The sequence below is a fragment of the Hemitrygon akajei genome, chromosome 10 (genome assembly GCF_048418815.1).
Source record: "Hemitrygon akajei chromosome 10, sHemAka1.3, whole genome shotgun sequence".
NCBI classification, from domain to species: Eukaryota; Metazoa; Chordata; class Chondrichthyes; order Myliobatiformes; family Dasyatidae; genus Hemitrygon; species Hemitrygon akajei.
This window is the reverse complement of record NC_133133.1, coordinates 47,887,129-47,914,266: the sequence shown is the minus strand read 5'-3', so window position 1 is coordinate 47,914,266 and position 27,138 is coordinate 47,887,129. Positions and strand designations below refer to the sequence as shown.

Sequence of the window (27,138 nt, the reverse complement as noted above, 5' to 3'; positions counted from 1 at the left end):
AGCCCTGAATGGTAGTGAGGGGGGAGGTATAGGGGCAGGTGCAGCACTTGTTGCACTTGCAAGGACAAGTGCCAGGAGGCAGATCAGTAGGAAGGGATAACTGGACAAGGGAGTTGCATAAGGAGCAATCTCTTTGGAAAGTGGAAAGAGAGGGGAGGGAAAGATGTGTTTGGTGGTGGGATCCCCTTCTAGATAGCAGACGTTATGGAGAGTCATGTGCTAGACACAGAAGCTGGTGGAGTGGTAGGTGAGGACAGGAGGAGCTCTATCCCTGGTAGGGTGGCGGAGAATGGGGTGAGGGCAGATGTACGCAAAATGGAAGAGATGCAGGTGAAGGCAGCATTGATGGTAGAGGAATGGAAACCCCTTTCTTTGAAGAAGGAGGGCACCTCAATAGTTCTGGAATGAAAAGCCTCATCCTGAGAGCAGATGTGGCAGATGTGGTGGAACCGAGAGAAGGTGATGGCATTTTTACAAGTGACAAGGTGGGAAGAGGCATGGTCCAAATAGCTGTGAGAATCAGTGGGTTTATAAAAGATAAATTGGTATTTGAGTCACTGTCATCTTTCTATAAGCTTGAAACAATTTTGGCAATTCTCCTCTGACCTTACCATGTCATTAACAAGACATTTTTGCCCACATAACAGCTGCTCAGTGGATGTTTCTTGTTTTCACACATTTTCTTATAAACTTGATCAACTGTTGTGTATGAAAATCCCTGGAGATCAACAGTTTCTGAGATACTCACACCACTCCATCTGGTGCCAACAATTAGTTCACAGTCAAGGTCACTGAGATCATACTTCTTTCCTATTCTCATATTTGGTCTGAAAAGCAACAACTGGACCTCTTGACCATGTCTGCAAGCTTTGTGCATTGAGTTGCTGTCACATGATTGGCTGATTAAATATTTGCATTAATGAGATGTACCAAATAACGTAGCCACTGACTGTAAATATCCTCTTCCAAGCATGATTTGAAGATTTTCTTAAAAGAACTGTTTTTCCTTTTATGCCTAGTTCAAGCCAAGTATAGCTTGGAACTAAACTGTTAACTATGTTGAATTGCTTCTCTTTTTACTCTATTTTTCATCAAAATAAAAGTACTAACAGAAGAGGAAGCACTCAGCAGTGACTCTTGTAAAAGCATCATATTTTGGATTCCACCGTCAAAGGTTTACAATAGCAATTGCTGTAATGCTCTCCCTTCCCCACCTTCTAAAATTCCCATTCTCATTTATCATAATTAGTCTCTAGTTTATATTATCTATTCATTATACTGGATTTAAAATTAAAATATTGCTTTTTAATTAACATAATAACAGGTTAATTAAAAATTGAATTGCTATCAGTTGTGTGATTGTGGTCACACCAGGGCTAACTCTGGCTTCATATACCGAGAGTGTGCTTTACATCTATCCTGAATCTTATTTCTGTAGCAGCCAATGTGAGGTGGAAAACGGTTGACTGTTTATCAGCTGCTTTGCACAACTCCATTCACCATGAATAAGAACAGGATAAAATCCCCAAAATAAATGATAAACACCGAATTCCTCCCCCTGACAATAAAGGTCAATACTTCAACCTTGATTTTATCTGATTCATCGATGTTTTCTGATTTTCTTTTCTCAAAATATAAATAAATTGCAAAGATGAGGAAGATTTACACCCAGCCTTAATTCCCACTGCATCCTGTGGTATGCTCAAAAAGTGTTTATTACTATTTTAAAGGAAAATAAGGCAACGAGCATGTAACAGATAGAGACTGCAGCATGAAAATACTAAACCGTTTTATCATTAGATTAAAATACTGCAATTAAACATTATGTAATAAAGTGGTGGCTCATCTGTGATAATTAATCATGAGTTTAACTTAATATTCTTGTACTAAAATACAGTTCAGAATGCAGCACACTTTCAGACTTTTACACTATGTTAATCCTACCTCCCATATTGCGAGAAATTGTTAGAGTATTCGATTTATAATCCATCTTCTCAGTAAAAATGCTCCAAAGCATAGGACCCCAGCCACCAGCATGTAAGAAATGTGGTTAACACCACATTGGGAAACAGCAAGCTAAGAGATCCCATTAGCTCATTCGCAATAAAAAAAAATCAAGACTAAACGGCAACTTCCCTTCAAATCTGTTGACTCGGGAACATAGGAAGTGAGCAGGAACTCTGTTTTACTAAACTCAGAACAGCCCATTGTCATAACTCAGTCCTCTTTCCTTCCCACTTGTATCGTGCTTTCCTACTGAGGTTTTTCTGTGAGATATAACATGTTTTTACAATGATCCAGGCTGGGGCCAATCTGTGTAAGATCCGCAGACCTTGTGAAGCCATGCCTTTCCTATTAGACAAGCTGAATAGCCAGTCCTACTTGCTACTCACCTCCCTCCCCAACCCCCTCCCTTCACTTTTCAAGCAAAGAATTATCAGCTCCAGAAGCTTGAAGCAAAACCTGGAACAGACAACAGGCAGAATGTGCTGATTTCAAGTGATGCACATTAAATAATCTAAATTGCTTCATCTATAGGAGCATTTTAATCAGATTTTACCAAGTCTTACTGATAAACATTTGATTTTTGGAGATGCAGATCATTAAAAACTATGGTTTCTTTCCAAGCTTCAGTTCTCTTATTTTAACTAAATATGAGAAATGCACATGGGCACACAACACACCTGTGATGAAAGGACATATGGTTCTATACTAACTGGTATGTTATCAATCAATAGTTACATTTCCTGCAGTAAAAGTAATGTAGAGTTCATCTCAGGCTCTCCAGTTTTATAATTCAAACAGCTTTTAAAAATGTTATCCTTCATACAAAAATACAGATGTTTTACCTTAATCATAAATTAAAATTTTAATTACTTTGTCCATTCACAAGTCCCGGAAAAAGTGTTTTATTGATTTTTTTTTATTTTTATGTAATCATGCAAACCCTAATTACTTTTCAACCTGTCACTAAAGTCAAAAGAGCAGGATAAACAGACCATGGAAAGAATTCTTGGTTGTAACTTATTAGTACCTTGCTAAATTTTGCTCATTATGTTGAGGAACGATGAAGATTCATTTTCTAATTTTATTCAGGATTAAGGCTGTAGCTTCACCTCCCCAGCCACCACTCATTGATTTTCACTCAGTTTAGAGAACACAGAACAGTACAACACAGTCCAGGCCCCTCAGCCCATGCTGTGGTGTCAGTCTTTTAAAATTCTATAAGATCAATTTAACAAGTTTAGTAACAATCTGTCTAATCCATGAGAACATGTAATAATATCTACTTTATGAGAATAAAGATAAAAATCAAATAACGTCCTTAATTCTCTGATTGTACCAAATAGACACCAACTTTTAAAGTTTATCTTCTATGTATCAACTTAACGAATGATTATTGTATCTGCCTTTCTGCTCCATAACACACACCTTACTCCGACACGCAGGAAATTTTAGATCTTTAAAACATGAGCCCATGTATCCTCTTCCCCCACCCCCCACCCCAAACACACACCTATCCTCAATGCCCTTCACACACCCACACTCAGACATAGAAACGAAGCTCTAGAATTCTTGGTGCAGGACTAAGGCCAAACATGATGTAATGCAAAAGGCTGGGTTAATATTCAGCTCCTTAGATGGTTACATTCCGCTACAATTTTGTCTTTTTCCACACTATCTGGCATGGATACTTTGTCACAATTTAGAAATCAGTCATTTATTTTTGATTATTAGACTGGCTGTACTTTCCGGAGAAATAATAGTCCTTCTGGAAATGACATTGAGAGAAGCATCACTTTGCAGTCCGATTATGGGGTCTGTACTGGCACTGATGTAATCTTTATCAGAGAATGTCAGCAGATACAAGCAACAAGCAGCATTCAGAAATCACACACGGCTGCCTGCTGTTATTTTGCTATCAATCAGAATAAATTAACACGGTAATCTTCCTCGATCTTTTAATCTGCTTGAGAGTCCCAGTCTACAGTAAACCCCTGCATTTCTGTTAAAAGCAACCCGACAAAGATGTCTGTTACCTGCTTCATGTAAGTAGAGCAGCAACTGATTTTTCTCACCCGTAGCCTATGGGGAAACCCGGAATGATACAACAAAAAAATACCTTTGTTTTTTTTCTTTCTCTGGCCTGGTTGCTCTTTTTCATAGGTGTTGCCCATCATCCCTTATTACCATGGTGCAGCTCATCCCTTTCCACTTCCCTGTTGCCTTGATTGTTTGGAAGATTGCCAGCAGTAAAGTGCTGGCCCCAGCGCAGCTTGAACAGGGTGCATCATTACAGACAGTTCCTATGGGAAATGGGCCCTGCGTACCACAGCAACAAGGGGGAGGGGAGGGGGGAGGGAGGAGAGGCAATACTTGAGCTCTTTCCTGGTAGTGATGCCCAAAGAGGAAAAGCAAAACTACTGTCACAGCTGTGCTTGGTTTTACTTGTTTTAATCTCAAACGTGTCCATATCTCTGCAAAATTCAGAAATTAGTACCTGTTCCAAACTAGCTGTTACGAACTGATAACCAGACGTGATTACATTAACATTCGGATGACTACACTAAAGAATGTGAAACAGGAAACAGTTGGGTTCGCTTCCCGCCTTGTCTGTGTTACGTAAAGTTATCAATCCTGGGGCAGTAATAATTGAATTCTACTTGACCTGTGGCACCCAGTGTTAGAAAAGTGAAAAGTGAAAATTTACACTTTGAATCATCACCTAGTGAATTCTTATCGACATACAGGTAATGAAGAGATTGCCAATGTCTTCATTCTCGGCTGCTTTTATGTTAATTGTGCAGCAGCAGGTGGGAGAACGCAAGGGATCTACAAACCCACCACCCGAAGCCTGATCAAACGTGCATCGAGAGTAGACCACAACTTTATGATCCACTCAGAACAAGCAAGAGCTTGTTTAAGTTCAAAGTTCAAAGTAAACTTCATTATCAGAGTACACACATGGCACCACAGAAACCCCGAGATTCTTTCTCCTGTAGCCACACTCAGCAAATCTATAGAATAGTACATGTAAACGGGATCAATGAAAGAGCAAGAGAATAGAAGAAAATTAACTCATGAAATGCAATCACAAATAAATAGCAATAAATAATGAGAACATAAAATAACAAGATAAAGAGTCCTTAAAGTGAAATGATTGGTCATGGGAACCTCAATAGGTGAGTGTAATTATCCTCTTTCATTCAAGAGCCTGATGGTTCAGGGGTAGTAACTGTTCTTGAACTTGGTGTTGTGGGTCCTGAGGGTCTTGTACCTTCTGTCTGATGGCAGCGGTGAAAGAAGAGCACGGCCTGGGGGGTGAGGATCTTTGATGATGGATGCTGCTGTTGGGAAGGCTTTACCCATAATGTATGTGGTCGAATCCGCTACCTTTTGTAGGACTCGCCGTTCAAAGGCACTGTTGTTCCCTTTCCAGGCCATAATGCAGCCAGTCAAAACTCTTTCCAATGCACATCTGTAGAAGTTGGTCAATGTTTTTGACGTCATGCCGAATCTCAGCAGCCTCCTAAGGAAGTAGAGGTGCTGCTGTGACTTCTTTGAGATTACGTTTATATGATGGGTCCAGGACAGGTCCTCTGAGATAGTGACACCCAGAAATTTAAAATTATCTACCCTCTTCACTCATCAGCTTTCCCTCTCCTGAAGTTTACAGTTAGTTCCTTAATCTTGCTGACATTGAGTGAGAGTATGTTGTAATGACACCACTCAGCCAAACTTTTATTTTCCCTCCTGTATGCTGAATCGTTACCACCGTTGAATTGTCAACAAACTTAAACATAGCATTGGAGCTGTGTTTAGACTCAGAGTCATAAGTGTAAAGTGAGTAGAGCAGAGGGCTAAGCACACAGCCCTGTGGTGCACCTGTGATGATGGAGATTGTGGAGGAAATGTTGCCAATCCGAACTGACTGGGGTTTGCAAGTGAGGAAATCCAGGATCCAATTGCACAAGGGGGAACTGAGGCCCAGGTATTGGTGCTTTGAGAGGATGATGGTATTAAATGCTGTGCTGTCATCAATAATGAGCATCCTGATGATACTTAATGATACTTAAAGGGTTGAAGGTGGATATGCAATGGCAAGCATTTAAAGATCACATGGATGAACTACAACAATTGTTCATCCCAGTTTGGCAAAAGAATAAACCAGGGAAGGTAGTGCACCCGTGGCTGACAAGGGAAATTAGGGATAGTATCAAGTCCAAAGAAGAAACATATAAATTAGCAAAAAAAAGCGGAACACCTGAGGACTGAGAGAAATTCAGAGACCAGCAGAGGAGGACAAAGGGCTTAATTAGGAAAGGAAAAAAAGATTATGAGAGAAAGCTGGCAGGGAACATAAAAACTGACTGTAAAAGCTTTTATAGATACGTGAAAAGAAAAAGATTGGTCAAGACAAATGTAGGTCCTTTACAGTCAGAAACAGGTGAATTGATCATAGGGAACAAAGACATGGCAGACCAATTGAATAACTACTTTGGTTCTGTCTTCACTAAGGAGGACATAAATAATCTTCTGGAAATAGTAAGGGACCGAGGGTCTAGTGAGATGGAGGAACTGAGGGAAATACATGTTAGTAGGGAAGTGGTGTTAGGTAAATTGAAGGGATTAAAGGCAGATAAATCCCCAGGGCCAGATGGTCTGCATCCCAGAATGCTTAAGGAAGTAGCCCAAGAAATAGTGGATACATTAGTGATAATTTTTCAAAACTCCTTAGATTCTGGATTAGTTCCTGAGGATTGGAGGGTGACTAATGTAACCCCATTTTTTAAAAAAGGAGGGACAGAGAAACTGGGGAATTATAAACCAGTTAGTCTGACATCGGTGGTGGGGAAAATGCTAGAGTCGGTTATCAAAGACGTGATAACAGCACATTTGGAAAGAGGTGAAATCATCGGACAAAGTCAGCATGGATTTGTGAAAGGAAAATCATGTCTGATGAATCTTATAGAATTTTTTGAAGATGTAACTAGTAGAGTGGATAGGGGAGAGCCAGTGGATGTGGTATATTTAGATTTTCAAAAGGCTTTTGACAAGGTCCCACACAGGAGATTAGTGTGCAAACTTAAAGCACACGGTATTGGGGGTATGGTATTGATGTGGATAGAGAATTGCTTGACAGACAGGAAGCAAAGAATGGGAGTAAATGGGACCTTTTCAGAATGGCAGGCAGTGACTAGTGGGGTACCGCAAGGCTCAGTGCTGGGACCCCAGTTGCTTACAATATATATTAATGATTTAGATGAGGGAATTAAATGCAGCATCTCCAAGTTTGCGGATGACTCGAAGCTGGGCGGCGGTGTTAGCTGTGAGGAGGATGCTAAGAGGATGCAGGGTGACTTGGATAGGTTAGGTGAGTGGGCAAATTCATGGTAGATGCAATTTACTATGGATAAATGTGAGGTTATCCACTTTGGTTGCAAGAACAGGAAAACAGATTATTATCTGAACGGTGGCCGATTAGGAAAAGGGGAGATGCAACGAGACCTGGGTGTCATTGTACACCAGTCATTGAAGGTGGGCAAGCAGGTACAGCAGGCGGTGAAAAAGGCAAATGGTATGTTGGCATTCATAGCAAAAGGATTTGAGTACAGGAGCAGGGAGGTTCTACTGCAGTTGTACAAGGCCTTGGTGAGACCGCACCTAGAATATCGTGTGCAGTTTTGGTCCCCTAATCTGAGGAAGGACATTCTTGCCATAGAGGGAGTACGGAGAAGGTTCACCAGATTGATTCCTGAGATAGCAGGACTTTCATATGAAGAAAGACTGGATCGACTAGGCTTATACTCACTGGAATTTAGAAGATTGAGGGGGGATCTTATTGAAATGTATAAAATTCTAAAGGGATTGGACAGGCTAGATGCAGGAAGATTGTTTCCGATGTTGGGGAAGTCCAGAACGAGGGGTCACAGTTTAAGGATAAAGGGGAAGCCTTTAGGACTGAGATGAGGAAAAACTTCTTCACACAGAGAGTGGTAAATCTGTGGAATTCTCTGCCACAGGAAACAGTTGAGGCCGGTTCATTGGCTATATTTAAGAGGAAGTTAGATATGGCCCTTGTGGCTAAAGGGATCAGGGGGTATGGAGAGAAAGCAGATACAGGGTTCTGAGTTGGATGATCAGCCATGATCATACTGAATGGCGGTGCAGGCTCGAAGGGCCGAATGGCCTACTCCTGCACCTATTTTCTATGTTTCTATGATGTATTCTTCTGTGCTGTCCAGATGTTCCAGGGTTGTGTGAAGAGCCAATAAGATGGCATCTGCTGTAGACCTGTTGCGTCGGTAGGCAAATTAAACCAGATCCAAGTTGCCACTCAGACAGGAGCTGGTATGCTTCAACATCAGCTTCTCAAAGCACTTCATTACTATGGATGTAAGTGCCACTGGGTAATAGTCTTTGAGGCAGGTTACCATGCTCTTCTGGGGTTCTGGCATGATTGAAGCCTGCTTGAAACAGATAGGTACCACATACTGCTGATGCGAGAGGTAGAAGATATCCACTTGGTCAGCTTAGGTCTTCAGTATTTGGAAGGCCAAGTACTCCAGACCAGATGCTTTTCTTGGATTCACTCCCTTGCAGGCAGCCAGCAGGTCACCTTCAGATACTGAGACCGAAGGATCATCGGGAAATGTGGGGATGCATGATGGCTTCTTCATTTTCTGGTTGTCAAATCAAGCAAAGAATACATTGAGCACATCTGGAAACAAAGCTCTACTGTTCCCCATGTTGCTTGATTTAACTTTGCAGGAGGTTATGGCATTCAAACCCTTCCATAGCTGTGGAGCATCCCTCATTGATTCCAGTCTAGTCCAAAAACTCCACTTCACTTGTGAGTTGGCTTTCCATAGATTATACCTGCACCTCTTGTAGCATTCTTGATCTCCAGACTTGATCTCTGATCTGGCCATCAGTAAATTCTGAATTTTATGGTTCAATCAGGGTTTCTGATTGGGGAAGACCCTAAATGATTTCATGAGGACACACTCATCTGCAGCTGTTGATGAGCTACAACTTGCAGTCAGAGTCCTAGAGTTCTCCAGCATGGAACCAGGCCCGTCCGGCCATGCCAACTACATTGCCTAGTGAGTTAGTCCCACCTTCCTGCTTTTGAGCCCACTAAACCCTCCAATGAATGTACTTAAGTAGATTGCCTTTATATGTTGCTAATGTGCCCATTTCAAACACTATTACTGGCAGTTCATTCCACAGGTGCACCACTATTTGCATGAAGAAGCTCATCTGATCTCACGTTTGATTTTTCCCCATTTGATCTAAAACCTGACTTGCGAGATATTTAATATATACTTTGGTGTATTCCCGCTATATGGGATGGAATGGGTAGAAAGCAGACATCATTTAGACACTAGACTCTCTTGCTAGATATCCTGTTTGTATACCTCAATCATACTTGATGTCAATTTGATGAATTAGTCATTTTAGATGTTGCACAAGCTTCAGATAATTGAAGCAGAAAATAGAAATTCTTTTACCTGCTCCAATCTGGCCATCAAGGTAAAAGAGCAGGGTCCTGATGAGCAGTAAAGAAATTTTCAGCTGACCTAACTCTACAAATTGGGTGCACAAGCCCACACGTTCTCTGATAAGCCTGTTAAATAGGATTTGGGATATCCAAAAAGACATAAACAAACATGTATCACATCTCTTAAAACTAGATATTCTTCAATTCCACCAATATGAAATTAGTATTGGAATGAAGCCCACTCCTATGGCCACTTTCTGAAGTGTGCTAGTTCTTGTTTAGTCACATTTTCAGAAGTTGGCTGTTGTCAAATTCCAAGGCAGGTTTTCACAAACTGTTTACCATACATAAATAATACTAAAATTATTTAGCTGAAAGTGTTTCCATGTGGATCTTCGACTGAAATGTAAACTGTTTATTCTCCTCTATAGATGCTGCATAAGTAGCTGAGTTCCTCAAGCATTTTATATATGTTGCTCAAGATTTCCACCATCTGTGGAATCTCTTTGTATTTATGCCATGCAAATCTTTCAGCTGGTCACATATTGTATCAAATGGCTTTTCGTCTCACCCAAGTGAGTTCAGGTTAGAGGTTGAGATGGGAACAACATTGGGATTATTGGCAATCACTGTGATATTGGAATAAATTTGACAGCAACATCTATAGTATGCATATGTGCTTTGAACACATGCATCTGCCATAGATACTGTCTATGATAGTTCATCTTTAGCCATAATTATCACGTAGGCCTTAATACTCAACATTACTCTTTGTAAAATGCTTCAGAAGTTAAAAATTAAGAGCCTTTTTCTCCTTGATTTGTTGCTAGATTTGCCATGGAGGCATATCAATATCATAACGCAAATAGTGCAAGTGCCCAACAGAAGGCAATTATTCATAACTGACTGTGTGAGGTGTCCACACTGCAAGTCAACTAAATTGATGTGAGATTTATGCATGATCAGTAGCCAGACACATTTCTTCACCACATACCAGGCTATTATTCTAACATTCTGAGACACAAGAGATATTACAGATGTTGGAATTCTTGAGCAATGCACACAAAATGCTAGAGGGTCCAGTGAGGGGTCTTGGCCCCAGACATTAACTGTTCATTTCCCTGCATTTTGCACCTAACTTGCTGAGTTCCTCCAGCATTTTGTGTGCATTATTTTACCATTTTTTTGTGAATTTGGGTAGTAACTGTCTTATCCTGGCCCACATATGGTTCTAAGAATAGAAAGTTGGTTGCCAAGAAACTGGATTAATGAGGTCTCTGTTTTAGTAAATTTTAATCAAAGAAAGAGACTTATTGTAGAATACACAGAAACTGGGACTCCTTCCAGGGCCAATGTTTATTTGATAATCTAAATCACTGGTTTCCACACATATGGGCAGCAATGTCCAATGGCAGGCTACATCACTGCTTCCGTGAATTCAAAATGTATGCTCATAATTCATACAGCAAGCTGCATTGCAATAACAGTGCTGATGAGAATGGGTTCAGAGTTGTTTAAATATGAGGTCTGGCACTGGGGGCATTTTTCAGTAAAATACTTGTTCAAGGAAAATACTTAACCCTTGCGATGGCTGTTCCTTAGTCTCTCCATAGTATTGATCTCAAATCCCATTCCATTTGTACCAATCTGATCCCATCTGAGCAATCACTTTGTCCTGACAGCATATGCATCAGATGCACTCCACGTCCATATCCATTTCTAACATTTTCCACTATTTAATCCCAAAACCAAATACTCAGCTGAAATCCGGCCATTGACTAATCTTCCCACCCCTGAAACCAACACACCTTCCCATCCCAGCCTCCACTCACCTTCCCACCACCGATCTAGTTCCCAGCCCACAAACCACCCTCCCATCTGAGCTCCAAACCAATCCCCCCAGCCTCAGCCACTTTCTCATCCTTTGCCAACAGCTCAGCTTCTGATCGCTGATCACTGTTACACACACCTATCCCTTGTACCGCCATTCCCATTCCCTCAACACCACTACTTCCACCCTACCTATCTCCCTTCAACTCCACATCTTTTCAAGATCACTCTCCACTCCTGACTTCACTCTTGTATATATGTGCAGCTATATCTTAAACTTGAGCTTGAATACAATATTTCATGACCCCTGCACACTTCCCCAATCATGTGCCTTCATAGACTGTATTTAATATCAATGCATTTTTATTTATCTTGCCCAAGGTTGCTGATGTTAGTTAGCCTGGGAATAAAATGTGGTACCCTTTTCTCAAAAACTTGGAATGACACTGGATAATGTCACTAGCTGTCAGGTTCAACTTCGACTGTTAGTTAGGAATAAGACAAGACGTGATCAGGCAGGTGCAGATCTCGTGGTAAATTAATTACAATGACTGTCAATACAAAATTATTGACTCATTCACAATGTGTTATGACCTGATACCTTTAAGGCATTAAGGATATGACAGCAATTTTAATGTGTGGGTTTATTCTGGGAACAAGTGTTTAATTTTTCTCATTACCTCAAGTAACTGAAATGGAAATAGCAATAATAACAATCTTAAATCAGTCAAAATTCTATATTAAGAGAGGAAATGATCCGACTGAAACCAAGACCCCTGAGGCAGGTTTTCCCTTATTAAATGTGGATCAATCTCCTTTGCAAACTGATAGAAAACTTCAGAGACCAGGTTTATTAGTTCAATTCTTAATCTGTGAAGCATCAATGGAAGTCATTAAATCTTAGTGCCAAACTTGGGAAAGAAAAAGTAACAGAGAAACATCCTGATTCAATGTTTTATCTTAAATATATATCACTGGGTGAGATGGAATAAAGGCTCAGATATATTATTCTGGTATGGAATTCAAAATGGTGGATGGTGGAAGAGTTGCAGCTTTTAAGTTTTATTATGTAAAAATATAAAGGGGTAAGCGGATACTTGGGTAAATGGTGCTTCTGACCAGCTATGATTTAACTGAGTGGTAGAGTAAAGGAACTTTCTAAAATGTATTTCCTCATGAGGTGTGGACACTGCTGCCACTTATTGCCCATTTGTAATTGCCCACTGGTTAAAAGCCAATTATCTTGGGCTGCTGTATGGCCTACAGCAACCGTGCACCGGTTCTTGATGTTCCTATGCATGACTGGAATGTGCAAGGAGGAGGGTGGTGTTGAATCAGAACAGGGATAATTTGCAAATACCCAATATCTATAGCACCTTCCTCGTGACTAACCAGATGAGATACTGACTTTATAATATATTCAACTAATTACGCACAGGTACAATGTAGTAACTGAAAATGAAGAGGATTTCAATTTCTCATCAACTAAAATGTTATATCTGTGTTCACCCCAGGAATAACAGTGTTCCCTACAGGGTCATGGCTACTAAACAGAAGGATGGATATTAACTCCACTAAATTACAGTATTTTGGGGACTTCAGGGAAAATGACCTCTTACTGTCTACACTTAACCCATTTGAGTGAGGCAGCAGAGGGAAACCCATTCCAGTACATTCAAGTGGAGTGAAAAATACTGGAGTGACGAAGATGGTATTTTCATCTTGGAGACCACAGTTACAGATTGCTCAACTGACAGAAGCTCTGGTTTATCCAGGAAGGTGATGGTTAATATTAGATATTCATCCAGGCACTTGATATAGCTAACAGCTCCCAAGGCCACTTGCTGCACAGTTTCCATGGAAACCTGGAAGCTGCAGCTTCTCCCTTCTGCTGAAAATCATCAGTCGCTGAGTAGGTGGAGCACAATTTAAAAAAAAATAATATCCAGTATTAAGCATATGGCTCTTTTCCACACAGGTCTGTCACAGCTCCTTGCTCCACTGCCCCTGAGAAATCTCAGTGTGCCTGTATTTAAACCAGCAAGCACACAAGACTGTTTACCAACAAGGAAGATATTTAAGAAATATCAAACTACTGCAATCACCTTCTGCCCCACCTCTCCTCCCACCTACAAGCACATTCAGGAAAAATAAAGGCAACTAACTACCATTTTCTCATAGTCATGGAGCCATACCCATGGAAAAAGGCCCTTTGATCCAATGAGTCTGCATCAACCATCAAACAGCCGTTTATACTAATTTCATTTCTTTTATTATTCCAACATTCTCATCAATTCTCCTCAGATTCTACACTAATCTACAACAACCTGTACACGAGAGTGCCAATTAACCCACAAGGCCTCAGGGCACTTTGCCAGTGATACCAATATCCCATAAATATACTGTATATTATTGGACGAAGTTAATGGAATGCTTTGTTGATGACATGGAGATAGTTAATATGAATCATGAAATTTATGTGACTTCCGACAATGGATTAAGGAGACAGAAAATGGTGGTCTGGTGATAAAGGCCAAAATGAAACAGCAAACAAAAAGAGATACGAACTTGGTTAAGAAGTAGAATGGAAAGGAGTGGGGAGTGGTTGTTTTTTTTTATCTGGAGGAAAGCATTGAGCAGGTTTCTCCTACAACACTTTACAGGCCCAGCAATCACTGATTGGGGTTCAATTCTCACCGCAGTCTGTAAGGAGTTTGTATACTCTCCCCGTGACCTCATTGGTTTTTTCCGGGTGCTCCACTTTGCTCCTTCATTCCAATGACATGCAAGTCAGGGTTAGGGTTACTAAGTTATGGATATGCTGTGTTGGCACCGGAAGCATGGTAACACTTGTGGGCTGCATCCAGCACATCCTCAGACTCTGTTGGTTGTTAACACAGAACGATACATGCCTCTGTATTTTTCCACGATTTGTTGTACAGGTGGCAAATAAAACTAGTCTTTATCTCCACAAGAATCAGACCTTATGATATAAATTAGTAACCTGGGAAGAACTGTACAGAGAATATCTTCAAAACTTTGATGATGACACTTATCACCAAAATGTGGATAATGTTAACAGACTTTTGGAAACCATAATCAAATCAGGCATGCTTATGTCAAATAAAATTTAACATAGAAAAGTGAGGCAAAGGTAAATTGAACTGAAAAGTACAATTTTAAATCAGGTTCATGAACAGAGAAATGTGGAAGTCTATGTATCCAAATCTTTGCAGTTGCCAAGACAAAATAAGGGATTCTTCATTTTAGTGATAGAGTGAAGCATAGTAATTACTGATCACAGTCATGTGAAATAAGGCTGGAAGTGCAGGTATGCTTGCTAGGATTGAAAGACTAGGAGGCCTAATCTTCCTAATATATTGCGACTTACCAACACAATTCAGACCATTGCTCTAAGCAATAATAATAAATTTGGCAAAACAGAGCTCCGAAGTTCTCATGTCTGTAGCAAAGCTCATTATGCAGCTATTAAATCAGAATTTACAAGACAGAGAGGATTTAGTACAAAGGAGAAATTATTCATCTCCATTTCAGTTCACCTAACTCTAAATACAAACCTACAGTTCAGTTATCACAGCATCTGAGATTTTATTAAGGAAGTTATATTAACTTTGCACTGTCTAGAATTATATACAAAGCACTGATTACTCTTCATATGAAGAATGTTTTTTTTATATTAGTGCTGAACTTGCTTTTCACTAGTTCGTAATTGTGTCTTGTAATCACATAATGCTGATACAGTCTGATAACACTTGGCAAGTTTGCTGATTAACCTCAACAAGTTTTCCTTTTGTTTAACATGTTTGAAACTCTGGAGGCATTGGCTTAAAATTTGGAACCACTTGTCTGGCTATTGAATGTATTCATCTTTCTCTGTCTTGCTCTCACATGCGCGTGCGCACACACACACACACACACACATTTGTGCACACGCACAGCACACAAGGTTTTGAGAATGTTTCGAAATGATTGTATCCATTTCCTGTTGAAGATCTGTCCATCAGGAAATTGAAACAGACACATCCTGTCACAATTCATCCTAGCAGGGGTCTCATTTCCCCTACTGTGAATCATATGTCATGATGTCATCATGTCCATTAACACACTGTCAATTAGTTATTAACAGAAATTAGATCAAAAGGTTAGGGCACATGATCTTCATTTATAACCCTTCGAAAGTCAGAGACATCATCACAGCTGAAGTAGTGACTGAAACATGATCAGCTGGAAAATTATTCTGTTTATTTTACAGATCTTTCCTTAGTCATTTTAATAAATATAATTGTCTTTACGCTGAGGAGATGGCAGAGGATCTGTATCGTTAATCTGAGGCCCGAAAGCTGACGCTCATTCACTCCAGTGGTTTGAGGCTCTCTGCATCACAAGGCCTGACTCATCTGTTACATGAATTGAGGTGGGCTTCCATATGAAAAGCTATGCACTAGTACTGCACAAAAAGTCATATTTTCCTCTCTCTCCACTACCAAGAAACACTTCCACCCAACTCAATTTTGAGATTGTTATGGATAAAGCTATTTAACAGCACTGACTTTCCATGAGACGGTGGCTTGCTCAATCACTCAATCAATCGCGAGGCAAAGTCGAGGCAAAGTCAAGGGATATTCGAGGCAAAGTTGGAGTGGAGGAGAGGCAGATTCGAGGCCCATCCACCTAAACTGAGAGCAAGGTTTGAGCCAGGCTGATTTGAAAAGGGCAGGTACGTGCTGAAAAGGACCAGTGGGGTTCAGGCCCAGAGCATATCGATGTTTACGCATCTCTGTGCTGAACTGAGGTTGTGGCCTGCCCCAGCTGTTCTGGGCTTAGAGTCTATGAACTCACTTTTGTTCAGAATGTGATTTGCTTACTTTTCATTGATTGCATGATATGTATTTTTTTTTCTGTTTCTACACGTTGGGTGTTTTATGATCTTTTTTTATGGTTTCTTTTGGGTTTCTTTGTTTTGTGGCTGTCTGTAAGGAAACAAATCTCAAGGTTGTATAATATGTACAGCCTTTGACAATGTTCTTTGAACTTTGAACTTCTTAAAGGAAGGAAATAATGACAGTATTGATCACCCAGTTCCACTACTTAACTGGTAATTCCTAATATGATATTAAGGGAAACATTCAGTGCACCAAAAATTCAATATCTGGTCAAATAGCTCAAGTCCTGTTGCAAAGCAAATAAGCTCTTTCTCAATGTCAACAAATCACAGGAGATAATTATCATCTTCAGGAAAATCTGTCCCATTCACACCCTCTTCACTTCAGTGGCATAGCAGTGGAGACGATGACCAGGTTCAAAATGCGGGGAGTGCACTATCCCTCATGATCCCAGAACAGAATATCCACAGTCAAGAAAGCTCACCAACGCCTCTGCTTTCTGAGGAGGCTGTGGAGAGCTGATCTATGCACACCAATACTCACAACCTTCTACAAATAAGCATCCTAATGTGCAGCATCACTGTGTGGTACAGGAACCGCACTGCATTGGACAGGAGGACTCCACAAAGGGTAGTTAAAACTATCCAACACCTTACTAGCACCTTCTTACCTTCTTACCCACCATCAAGGACTTATATACAAAAAGGTGTCAGAAGAACGGCAGCAGTAGCATGAAGCATCACATCCACCCTGCTTATGATCTGTTTGTCTCATTCCCATCAGTGAGGGGGCCATACAATATCCACACTGGGACCACCAGAGTCTTAAATAGTTACTTCCCCCAAGTATTCAGGCCGATCACTCACTAACAAACTCCACCCCATTGGCCCCAACCACCACTATATACACATCACAAAGCATCACTTTATGCACATACGATCAGTCTATGTACATATATATGATCATTACTCCAAATCTGATGCAACATATATAGAGCAGTTACTTCTACATTGTGCTCTATAGGGTTGCTTTTATGTTTATATTTATTGTGTTCTTTATGCCCATGGTGTTTTCTTTATGTTGCATCAGATCTGGAGTGATGATCATTTCATTCTTCTTTACACTTGTGTACTGAAGTATTACAATAAACAATCTTGATCATCTTTAGAATGTCAGTCACGGACAAGTGTGTCTGCAGAAAATAATTTGCAGTTTTCTCCAACTAGAAGTGCCGGATGAACTAAGAGATCCACAATCTGCTGAAGGCCAGATCAGGGTGGCTTTCAGGTCTGGTGACCAAGTAAAGTACAAGAGTTCCAGGTATGACACTCAGAAAGCCATCTCACATGCAAGTGGGAATTCCAGATGTTATGACCGCAGCCCCCTCTGCGAGAATCGCAAGAGCACTGGGGGGGGGGGGGGGGGGTCAGTGGACCCAGGAAATGGGAGAGAGACGTGCTGGATGCCTCGTTCCCCGGCGATGCAAAATAACGCGACATTGGCCATTGTCTCTTGGAGACACTTTTGTGGATTGGGGACTAGGATACGTGCAAGCCCTCGGGCAAAGTGGGCTGGTTGAGAGAGAGATTGCATCACCCCCAACCTGACTGACAGCTACTACCCTGCGAGTCAAGATAAAAGAGGGGCTGTAGAGACGGCCCCTCAGACGCACCAGAAGACACGCTAGCGATCCCGTAATAGCGGGCAGCCATTTGAAGGAAGCCACGTGCGTTCGGTTCCCTTGCCTGGGAACTGGTGGCGGGTACCACAGAAATGATTTTCTTGAACTAACAACGGGGAACCAACTCCCCTGACTCAACGGATTGGCCTCATCAAAAGACTCGGCAAGTTTCTTTTCTCACAAATCTCTCTCTCTCCAACAAGTGAAAACCCAGCGGTCCCCAAAACCAGAAGCCTGCAGGAACTGAGTGACTTTTATATTTCCAACGGACAATATATTACCCCCGGACAAACGATAGAGCTATTTCTTATTGATGATTATTACTATACCCGCGCTTTTAGATTGAGTATTGACGACGTATATTATCTGAATGTTTGTATTAATCTTATTTTTATGCCCCTTTATAAATAAAGACTTTTAAAAATAGTACCATCAGACTTCAACGGACCTCTCTATCTTTGCTGGTAAGTGACCCAGTTACGGGGTACGTAACACAGACCAAACTGGAATCACAGAAGGATACTCGACAGCTATGGCATGACTTGAATGCCATCACCTCCTACAAAGCAAAACCAAGTGAAATACGTGACAACAAGGTTTTGCTCCCACATGAGCTGAAAGACCTAAAGGTACATAAGTCACCTGGACTAGATGAACTGCACCTTAGGGTTCTGAAAGACATAGTGTTAGAGATTCTAGTGGCATTAGAAATGATATTTCAAAAAGCATTGGACTCTGGCATGGTGCCAGAGGACTGGAAAATTGCAAATACTACTCCACTCTCTAAGAAAGGAGTAAGGTAGCAGAATTGAATTATAGACCAGTTAACCTGACTTCAGTGGTTGGGAAGATGTTAGAGTCAATTGTTAAGCATGAGGTGATGGAGTACTTCGCGACACAGGACAAGATAGGACAATGTCAGCATGGTTTCCTTCAGGGAAAATTCTGTCTGACGAACCTGTTGGAATTCTTTAAGGAGATTACAAATAGGATAGATAAAGGGGATGTAGTGGATGTTGTATATTTGAACTTTCAGAAGGCCTTTGACAAGGTGCCACACATGAGGCTGCTTATGACGTTAAGAGCATTGGCTGATTGGTTGGAGGCAGCGAGCAGGAGTAAAAGGATCCTTTTCTGGTTGGCTGCCAGTGAGTTGTGGTGTTCCGCAGGGGTCGGTGTTGGGACCACTTCTTTTTATGCTGCATATAATTGATTTAGATGATGGAATAGATGGCTTTGTTGCCAAGTTTGCAGATGATACAAAGACTGGTGGGGGGCAGATAGTGTTGAGGAAACAGGTAGGATGCAGAAGGACTTAGACAGATTAGAGAATGGGCAAGAAAGTGACATATGAAATACAATGTTGGAAAAAGCATGGTCATGCACTTTGGTAGTAGAAATAAATGTGTGAACTATTTTCTAAACGGGGAGAAAATCCAGAGGAACTTGAGAATCCTTGTGCAGAACACTCTAAAAGTTAGCTTGCAGATTGAGTCGGTGGTAAGGAAGGTAAATGTATTCATTTCAAAAGGTCTAGAATACAGGAGCAGGGATGTGATGCTAAGGCTATATAAAACACTGGTGAAGCCTCATCTTGAGTATTGTGAACAGTTTTGGGCCTGTCATCTTAGAAAAGATGTGCTGGCATTGGAGAGGGACCAGAGGAGGTTTACAAGGATGATTCTAGGAATGAAAGGGTTATCATACGAGGAACATTTGATGGCCCTGGATCTGTACTCACTGGAATTCAGAAGGATGAGGGGAGATCTCATTGAAACCTTTCGAATGTTGAAAGGCCTAGACAGAGTGGATGTGGACAGGATGTTTCCCATGGTGGGACAGTCTAGGACAAGAGGGCACAGCATCAGGATAGAAGTGCCCTTTCAAAACAGAGATGCGGAGAAATTTCTTTAGCCAAAGGGTGGTGAATTTGTGGAATTTGTTACCACAGGCAGCTGTGGAGGCCAGGTCGTTGGGTGTATTTAAGGCAGAGATTGAGAGGTTCTTGATTGAACATGGCATCAAAGGTTACAGGGAGAAGGCCTGCAACTGGGGTTGAGGAGGAAACAGCAAAAAGGATCAGCCATCATTGAATGGTGGAGCAGACTCGATGAGCCAAATGGCCTAATTCTGCTCCTATGTCTTCTGATCTTATGGTCTAAAACTTTGACAACTTTCTATCGATATGCAGTGATGAGTATCCTGAATAGTTCCATTAAGACCCTCTATGATAACACCAAAGTCCTTAAACAGAAAAGCCTTCATAGAGTAGTGGATACAGTCCAGTCCATCATGAGTAAAGCCCTCCCCACCACTGAGCACATCTATAAGGAGCAGTGTCACAGGAAAGCAGCATCACTTATAAAGGCTCTCCACCATCTAGGCCATGCTCTATCCTCGTGGCTGCCATCAGGAAGTGGGTAAACGAACCTTGGGACCAACAGCACCAGGTTTGGGAACAATAATTACCCTCAACCATCAGGGTCTTGAACCAGAGGCAATAACTTCACTTCACTTGCCCTATCACTGAACTGTTTTCACAACTTACTTTCAAGGACACTTCGTCTCATGTTCTCAATAGTGATTGCTTATTTATTATTATCATTATGTTGTTTGTTATATACTTCGATAATACATTTACTTTGATCTTTACTTTGAAATTTAAACCTTGAATCTTGAAATACTTCTGCAGAGCTCTGTTGATTCCCATTCAAGGGAAGCCCTGCATTTGTTTTCACTGTTGTGCATCGGTCATGGGGAATCTTTCATTGGTTTCATTTGGCTGCTGAGTTCACAGTGATTAATGGAACTCTGTAGAAATTCCAAATGTTAGTTTACTACTTTTAATACAATATCAAGTGCTTGAATCGCCTCTGTTGTAACATTTCACTTGACTGGAATTTAGAAGGGTGAGAGGGGATCTGATTGAAACATATAAGATTATTAAGGGATTGGACACGCTAGAGGCAGGAAACATGTTCCCGATGTTGGGGGAGTCCAGAACCAGAGGCCACAGCTTAAGAATAAGGGGTAGGCCATTTAGAACAGAGTTCAGGAAAAACTTCTTCACCAGGAGAGTTGTGGATCTATGGAATGCTCTACCTCAGAAAGCAGTGGAGGCCAATTCTCTGGATGCTTTCAAGAAAGAGTTAGATAGAGCTCTTAAAGATAACGGAGTCAAGGGATATGAGGAGAAGGCAGGAAATGGGTACTGTGGATGATCAGCCATGATCACATTGAATGGCAGTGCTGACTCAAAGGGCTGAATGTCCAACTCCTGCACCTATTGTCTATTGTCTATTGACTTCTGTGTATCTTCAATGAAACCAGAACAAAGTTCAGTCACTAGCCAGTTCTGAGGGAAGATTATCAACATTATACATTAACTCTCACTAATCTTCTTAGTATCTCAAATCCTTTTTTTTTGGTCTTATTTCAGACCTCTAGATCTCTAGTATTTTATGGTGGGTTTCATTATCCAGTTTCTTAGACTGAGCTTCTCTGAGAAAGAGCAAGCCCTGAGATATCGAGGAGCTGCTGGTGCTTGTTCCACCAGGTTCCAGTGTAGACTGTCATCATTTCGGGCCTAGACCCTCCATCACAACTTGAAAAAAAAGGATGAGAAGTCAGCGTAAGAAGATGGGGGTGGGGAGGCAGAAGTATAAGGTTGTAGGTGATAGAAGAAACTGGGAGGCAGGAGGGGCGAAGTAAAGAGCTGGGAAGTAGATTGATGAAAGAGATAAAGGGCTGAAGAAGGGTGAATCTGATAGGAGAGGGTAGAAGACCATGCAATCAAGGGAAGGGAGAGGAGCACCAGAGAGAGGTGATGGGCACGGAAGGAGCTAAGGTGAGAGAGGGAAATGATAATGGAACTGGTGAAGGATGGGGGGGGTGGGGGTGCAATCACCAGAAGTTAAACAAATTGATGTTCATGCCATCAGGTTAGAGGCTGCCCAAATGGAATATGAGTTGTTGCTCCTCCAAACTGAGTGTGGCCTCATCGTGGCAGTAGAGGAGGCCATGGGTAAATATATCGGAATGGGAATGGGGAGTAGAATTGGAGTGGGTGGCCACTGGGAGATCCCAGTTTTTTCTAGCAGATGGAGTGTAGGTGCTTGGAGAAGTGGTCTCCTAATATACATTAGGCCTCACCAATATAAAGGAGGTCACACCGGGAACACTGGATACAATAGGTGACTCCAACTGACTCACAGGTGAAGTATTGCCTTACTTGGAAGGACCATTTGTGGCCCTGAATGATATTAGGGAGGAGGTGTAGGGGCAAGTGTGGCATTTGTTCCACTTGCAAGGATGAGCACCAGGAGGAAAGTTAGTGGGGAGGGACAGACGGAGAAGGGAGTCGTGAAGGGAGTGATCCCTGTGGAAAGTAAAAAGGCGGGGAGAGAAAGATGTGTTTCAAGGTGGGAATCTTTCCCTTCCCCCCATTTTCCACTTTCCACAGGAATCGCTCCCTTCACAACTCCCTTATCCATTCACCTGATCTCCCTCCTGGTGTAGAACAAGTGCCACATCTGCCCCTATGTCTCCTCCCTCATTACCATTTAGGGCCCCAAACAGTCCTTCCAGGTGAGGTGATACTTCACCTGTGAGTTTGTTGGGGTCACCGACTGCATCTGGTGCTCCCAGTGTGGCCTCCTGTATATTGGTGAGGCTCAATGTAGATTGGGAGACTGTTTCACTGAGCTCCCATACTCCACCTCTGCCAGAAAAAGTGGGATCTCCCAATGGCCACCCATTTCAATTCTACCTCCCATTCCCATTCTAACATGTCGATCCACAGTCTCCTCTACTGCCGCCATTTGGCCACATTCAAGATGGAGGAGCTATACCTTACATTCCGTCTAGGTAACCTCTAACCTGACGGCATGAACATCGATTTCTCAAACTTCGGTAATTGTCCCTTTTTCACCATTCCCCATTCCAGTTCCCTCTTTCACCTTATCTCATTACCTGCTCATCATCTCCCTTTTGTGCTCGTCCCCCTTCCCTTTCTTCCATTATCTTCTGCTCTCTCCTATCAGATTCCCTATTCTGTAGCCTTTTATCTCTTTCAGAAATCTACTTCCCAGATCTTTATTACACCTCTCACACCCTCCCAGATTCACCTACCACCTTGCACTTCTGCCACCCCTCCCTCTATCTCACTCCGACCTCATCTTTTCCCAAATCCCGATGAACGGTCTCGGCCTAAACATCAACCGTTTATTCTTTTCCAGAGACGCTGCCTGGCCTGCTGACTTCCTCCGGCATTTTGTGTGTGTTGCTCTGGATTTCCAGCATCTGTAGATTTCCTCATGTCCAGTATAGATTAGTAATTTCAACAGCAGATACAGAAAATAGGTTTTGGAATAGGAATGGAATTAAAGGCTGCCTTATAATGGATTTATTAAGAATTAAAAGTATCATAACCAGATACAGTGCTGGTGTTTATATTCTGTGAAAACAGTTTCTGTTTATAAGGGCAGGAGTAGTATCAGAGTTGCAGTTTTCCTAAAACATAGAATACTGAATAATTCAACATGGGAGCAGGCGCCGCAGTCCACAATGTTAATTGTGATATTCAGTTGAACTAATCCCATTTGCCCACACATGACCTAAACCCCTCCATTCCCCCTTTGTTCATTTTTGAATAAAAGAGCAATGCTTTGAAGATATTTAGCTTGAAATCATAATTGACCAAAGATGTCATTAACTAATGGATAATTGTCCATGGTTGAAATTGACATCCACTCAATATTGACTTCCTCTTATACCTGTCTGTTTATTTTCTACTTCTCATGAGCCAACGTACAAAGGTCTATCTGCAAACCAATGTCTATCATATTTTAATATTGTAATAATTCTGTGTCGTCCTTCTTATTCCTCTTAGGCATTTTATGTCATCCACCCAGTTCATTTCTGATTACTGGAATCTTTGAATTGGTAAATAATTATTAAATTCTACTCAAAGGTTAATCCTCAGGCAGCTCTAAAGCCAACCGACTTTACTGCAGCCGTGTTGACAGTATGAACTGAGAAAGTAAAGGCTGATATTAATTAAAATGCTAACAGCTGGCAACTGCAAAACCTTATTGCCTTACCTAAATTAGATAGATCAAATTTTAAATTTTAAAATCAACTGCTCCAATACTTTAACTTGAATGACTGACTACTGTTTTTGCTATGTTCAGTGAATTACAAATAATAATACTTCTTTTACAGCAATCTCTCTCATACAGCAATCATATCTGGCTTTTGGATGGGGAGATGAATATTAGTGTGAATACCCTTTTTCTTAGAAATTCCAGGAACATATCAGTTCAAATGTTGATAAAATGTATTAAATCAGCTGAAACATTGTGAAGTCTAAGTAAGTGTGAAGAAATATTATGTGTTTTAGAAACATAGAAAGCCTACAGCACAATGCAGGCCCTTTGGCCCACAAAGCTGTACTGGACATGTACTTACTTTAGAAATTATCTAGGGTTACTGACCCATAGCCCTTTTACTTTCCTAAGCTCCATGTACCTATCCAGGAGTCTCTTAAAAGACCTTATCGTATCCGCATACAATAGGGTTTTACATACAATATTCTGAGTCAGGAAATTGATATTTGACTCTCAGTATTGGCAGAGCACCTTGGAGTTATACAGAATTGAACTGATTTTTTTTAAACAAGGCTTTTTTTTCCCAGCTTATAGCTTATCCAGTGAACAAAGGTCCACTTATATTTTCTGTGTAACTTTGACAAGGTTTGATGAATGGAGAATCAGCAATCCCTGAGCTATCACTTGAGTAGTGCAGAGAAGCAACTTGGGTTGTGAATAAAAGAGAATGTATTAAAATTAGAGGTCCAGAAGTCTTTTGATAAGATGTCATACCAAAGATGATTGCAGAAAATAGAAGTTTACTACTTACAACCTGACGTGGTGTAGATAGAAAGCTGGCTGGTTTCTCCAGGAAACAGTGATGTGATACAGGCATCAATGCTGGACATTTTATTGTTCATATGGATGAAGGCATTAAAGGTGCAGTTACTAAACTTGCTGATAACTAGGAACATAAATTTGAAGAGGACATAGATATAAAGGTAATTTAACCAAGTGGGCAGTGATCCAGAGAATGGAGTATAATGTGAAAAAATGCAAACTTGTCTAATGTTACTGATGAAAAGGAAGCATTTTACTTAAATGATGAGAGATATTGGAAATCTCCAATGCTAAATGATTTGTTAAATACTAGTATGAGGGAGACAACCTAAGGGGTGGGGGGGGTGGACTGCAATGACTGGGTCTCTGGATAAAGCAGTGACTGATTGGCAAGAGGCAAAGAGTGGAAATAAAGGGAGCCTTTTCTTGTTGACTGCTAGTGACTAGTGGTGTTCCACAGGGGTCTGTGTTGCAACCAATTCTTTTATCATTATATTTGATGCACCATCAATAACTCTCGGAGACGGGAGGCGAACGATAGGCTTTTATTAGCAGCAAGAGACCACCACACAACATCCTGGAGACTGAGGGAGGAGCAGTGCCTCCAATCGCCTTTATACAGGGGTCTGTGGGAGGAGCCACAGGAGCAGTCAGCAGAGGGGCGTGTCCAGACAGGTTTATGTAGTTTACCACAATACTGTATTGCAATGACTTGGGTGATTCAATTGATGGCTTTGTGGCAAAGTCTGCAGACAATATGAAGACAGGTGGAAGGACAGATAGTTTTGAGGAAGTAGAGAGGCTACAGAAGAATTTAGCTTGGGAGAAAAGTCAAATAAGTGGCAAATGGAATACATTGTCAGGAATTGTATGGTCATGCACTTTGGGAGAAGAAATAAAAGCATAGATTATTTTCTAAGTGAAGAGAAAATTCAAAAATATGAGGTGCAAAGGGACTTGGGAGCACTTGTACAGGATTCCTTGCAGGTTAATTTGCAGGTTGAGTTGGTCATGAGGAAGGGAAATGCAATGTGGGCATTTGTTTTGAAAGGACTAGAATATAAAGGCAAGAATGTAATATTTAGGTTTTATAAAGCACTGGTGAGGCCTCACTTGGAGAATTGTAAGTAGGTTTGAGCCCCTTAACTGAGAAAGAATGTGCTGACATTGGAGAGGTTTCAAAAGATCACAAAAATGATTCAGGATTGAAAGGCTTGTCATACAAAGAGCATTGGATGGCTCTGGGCCTCTACACACAGGAATTGGGACGAATGAGATGTGACCTCATTGAAACCTTCTGAATGTTGAAAGGCCTTGATAAAGTGGATGTGGAGAAAATGTTTCCTGTGGTGGGGGAATCAAAGACTAGAGGACACAGCCTCGGGATAGAGGGGTGTCCATTTAGAATGGAGATGAGGAGAAATTTCTTTTGCCAGAGAGTGATGAATCTGTGGAATGCGTTGCCACAGACTGTGGCTGTGGAGGCCAAGCCATTGCGGATTTCTAAAGCAGGGGTCGATACACTGTTGATTAGTCAGTGCATGAAGGGATATGGGGAGAAGGCAGGAGACTGGGGCTGAGAAGGAAAATTAATCAGCCACTTTGAAATGACAGAGCAGACTCGATGGGCCAAATGGTCTAATTCTGCTCCTGAATCTTATGGTCTTATGATCTTTAGTACATTAATTAAGAAAGCTAACAGAATGTTATGATTTAGTGTAAAATTTCATACAAGGGGTAATGAACGAAGTACAGTGGATACCAGTTAACTCAGTCATCAGTTAATCAGGGCAGCCATTTAATTGGGATGACTCTTGAAGAACAAACACTAATCGAGCACTACCTATGCCAGTACTGTGTACAAGTTCCCAATAGTTATCAATGGAAGAATTTATCGCTGCTGTGTTCTTTTGATTGACTGTAAATGAACAAAATCAGGATAGACACTTTCAGGAATGGACTCCCTTCATGAAGTTGGCATATCCATCTCACTTTAGTTAATATCCTTGTATTATCAACTTATAGTATGAAAGCAACACACACAAAATGTCAGAAGTACTCAGTAAGTCAGGCAGTATCTGTGGAGGAGAATAAACATTTGATGTTTCAGGCTGAAACCCTTCATCAGGTCTCTTTATATATGAATCCTAATGAAGGGTCTCAGCTTGAACAATCAAATACAGTATGTATTCCTCTCCATAGATGCTGCCTGATTTGCAGAGTTCCTCTAGCATTTTGTGTATGTTACTCAAGATTTCGAATGTCTGTTGAATCCCTTGAGTGCAAAGC

At 41.2% G+C, this 27,138-nt stretch overlaps 1 protein-coding gene across 5 annotated transcripts in view; it reads right to left on the bottom strand.

The window, feature by feature from the left end:
- nhsl2 (NHS-like 2) overlaps positions 1-27,138 on the bottom strand; it is a 373,846-nt gene that overhangs the window by 125,569 nt on the left and 221,139 nt on the right. The window contains exon 1 of one of the 5 annotated variants that reach the window (XM_073058200.1): positions 4,124-4,287. The exons of 3 other annotated variants lie outside the window; for them this stretch is intronic. In XM_073058200.1, the coding sequence (XP_072914301.1) occupies positions 4,124-4,181 (58 nt within the window). In that variant the 5' untranslated portion in view covers positions 4,182-4,287. Of the gene's footprint in view, positions 1-1,944; positions 2,066-4,123; positions 4,288-27,138 lie in introns of those variants that run through there. One more of the 5 variants, XM_073058199.1, reaches the window with a different exon arrangement.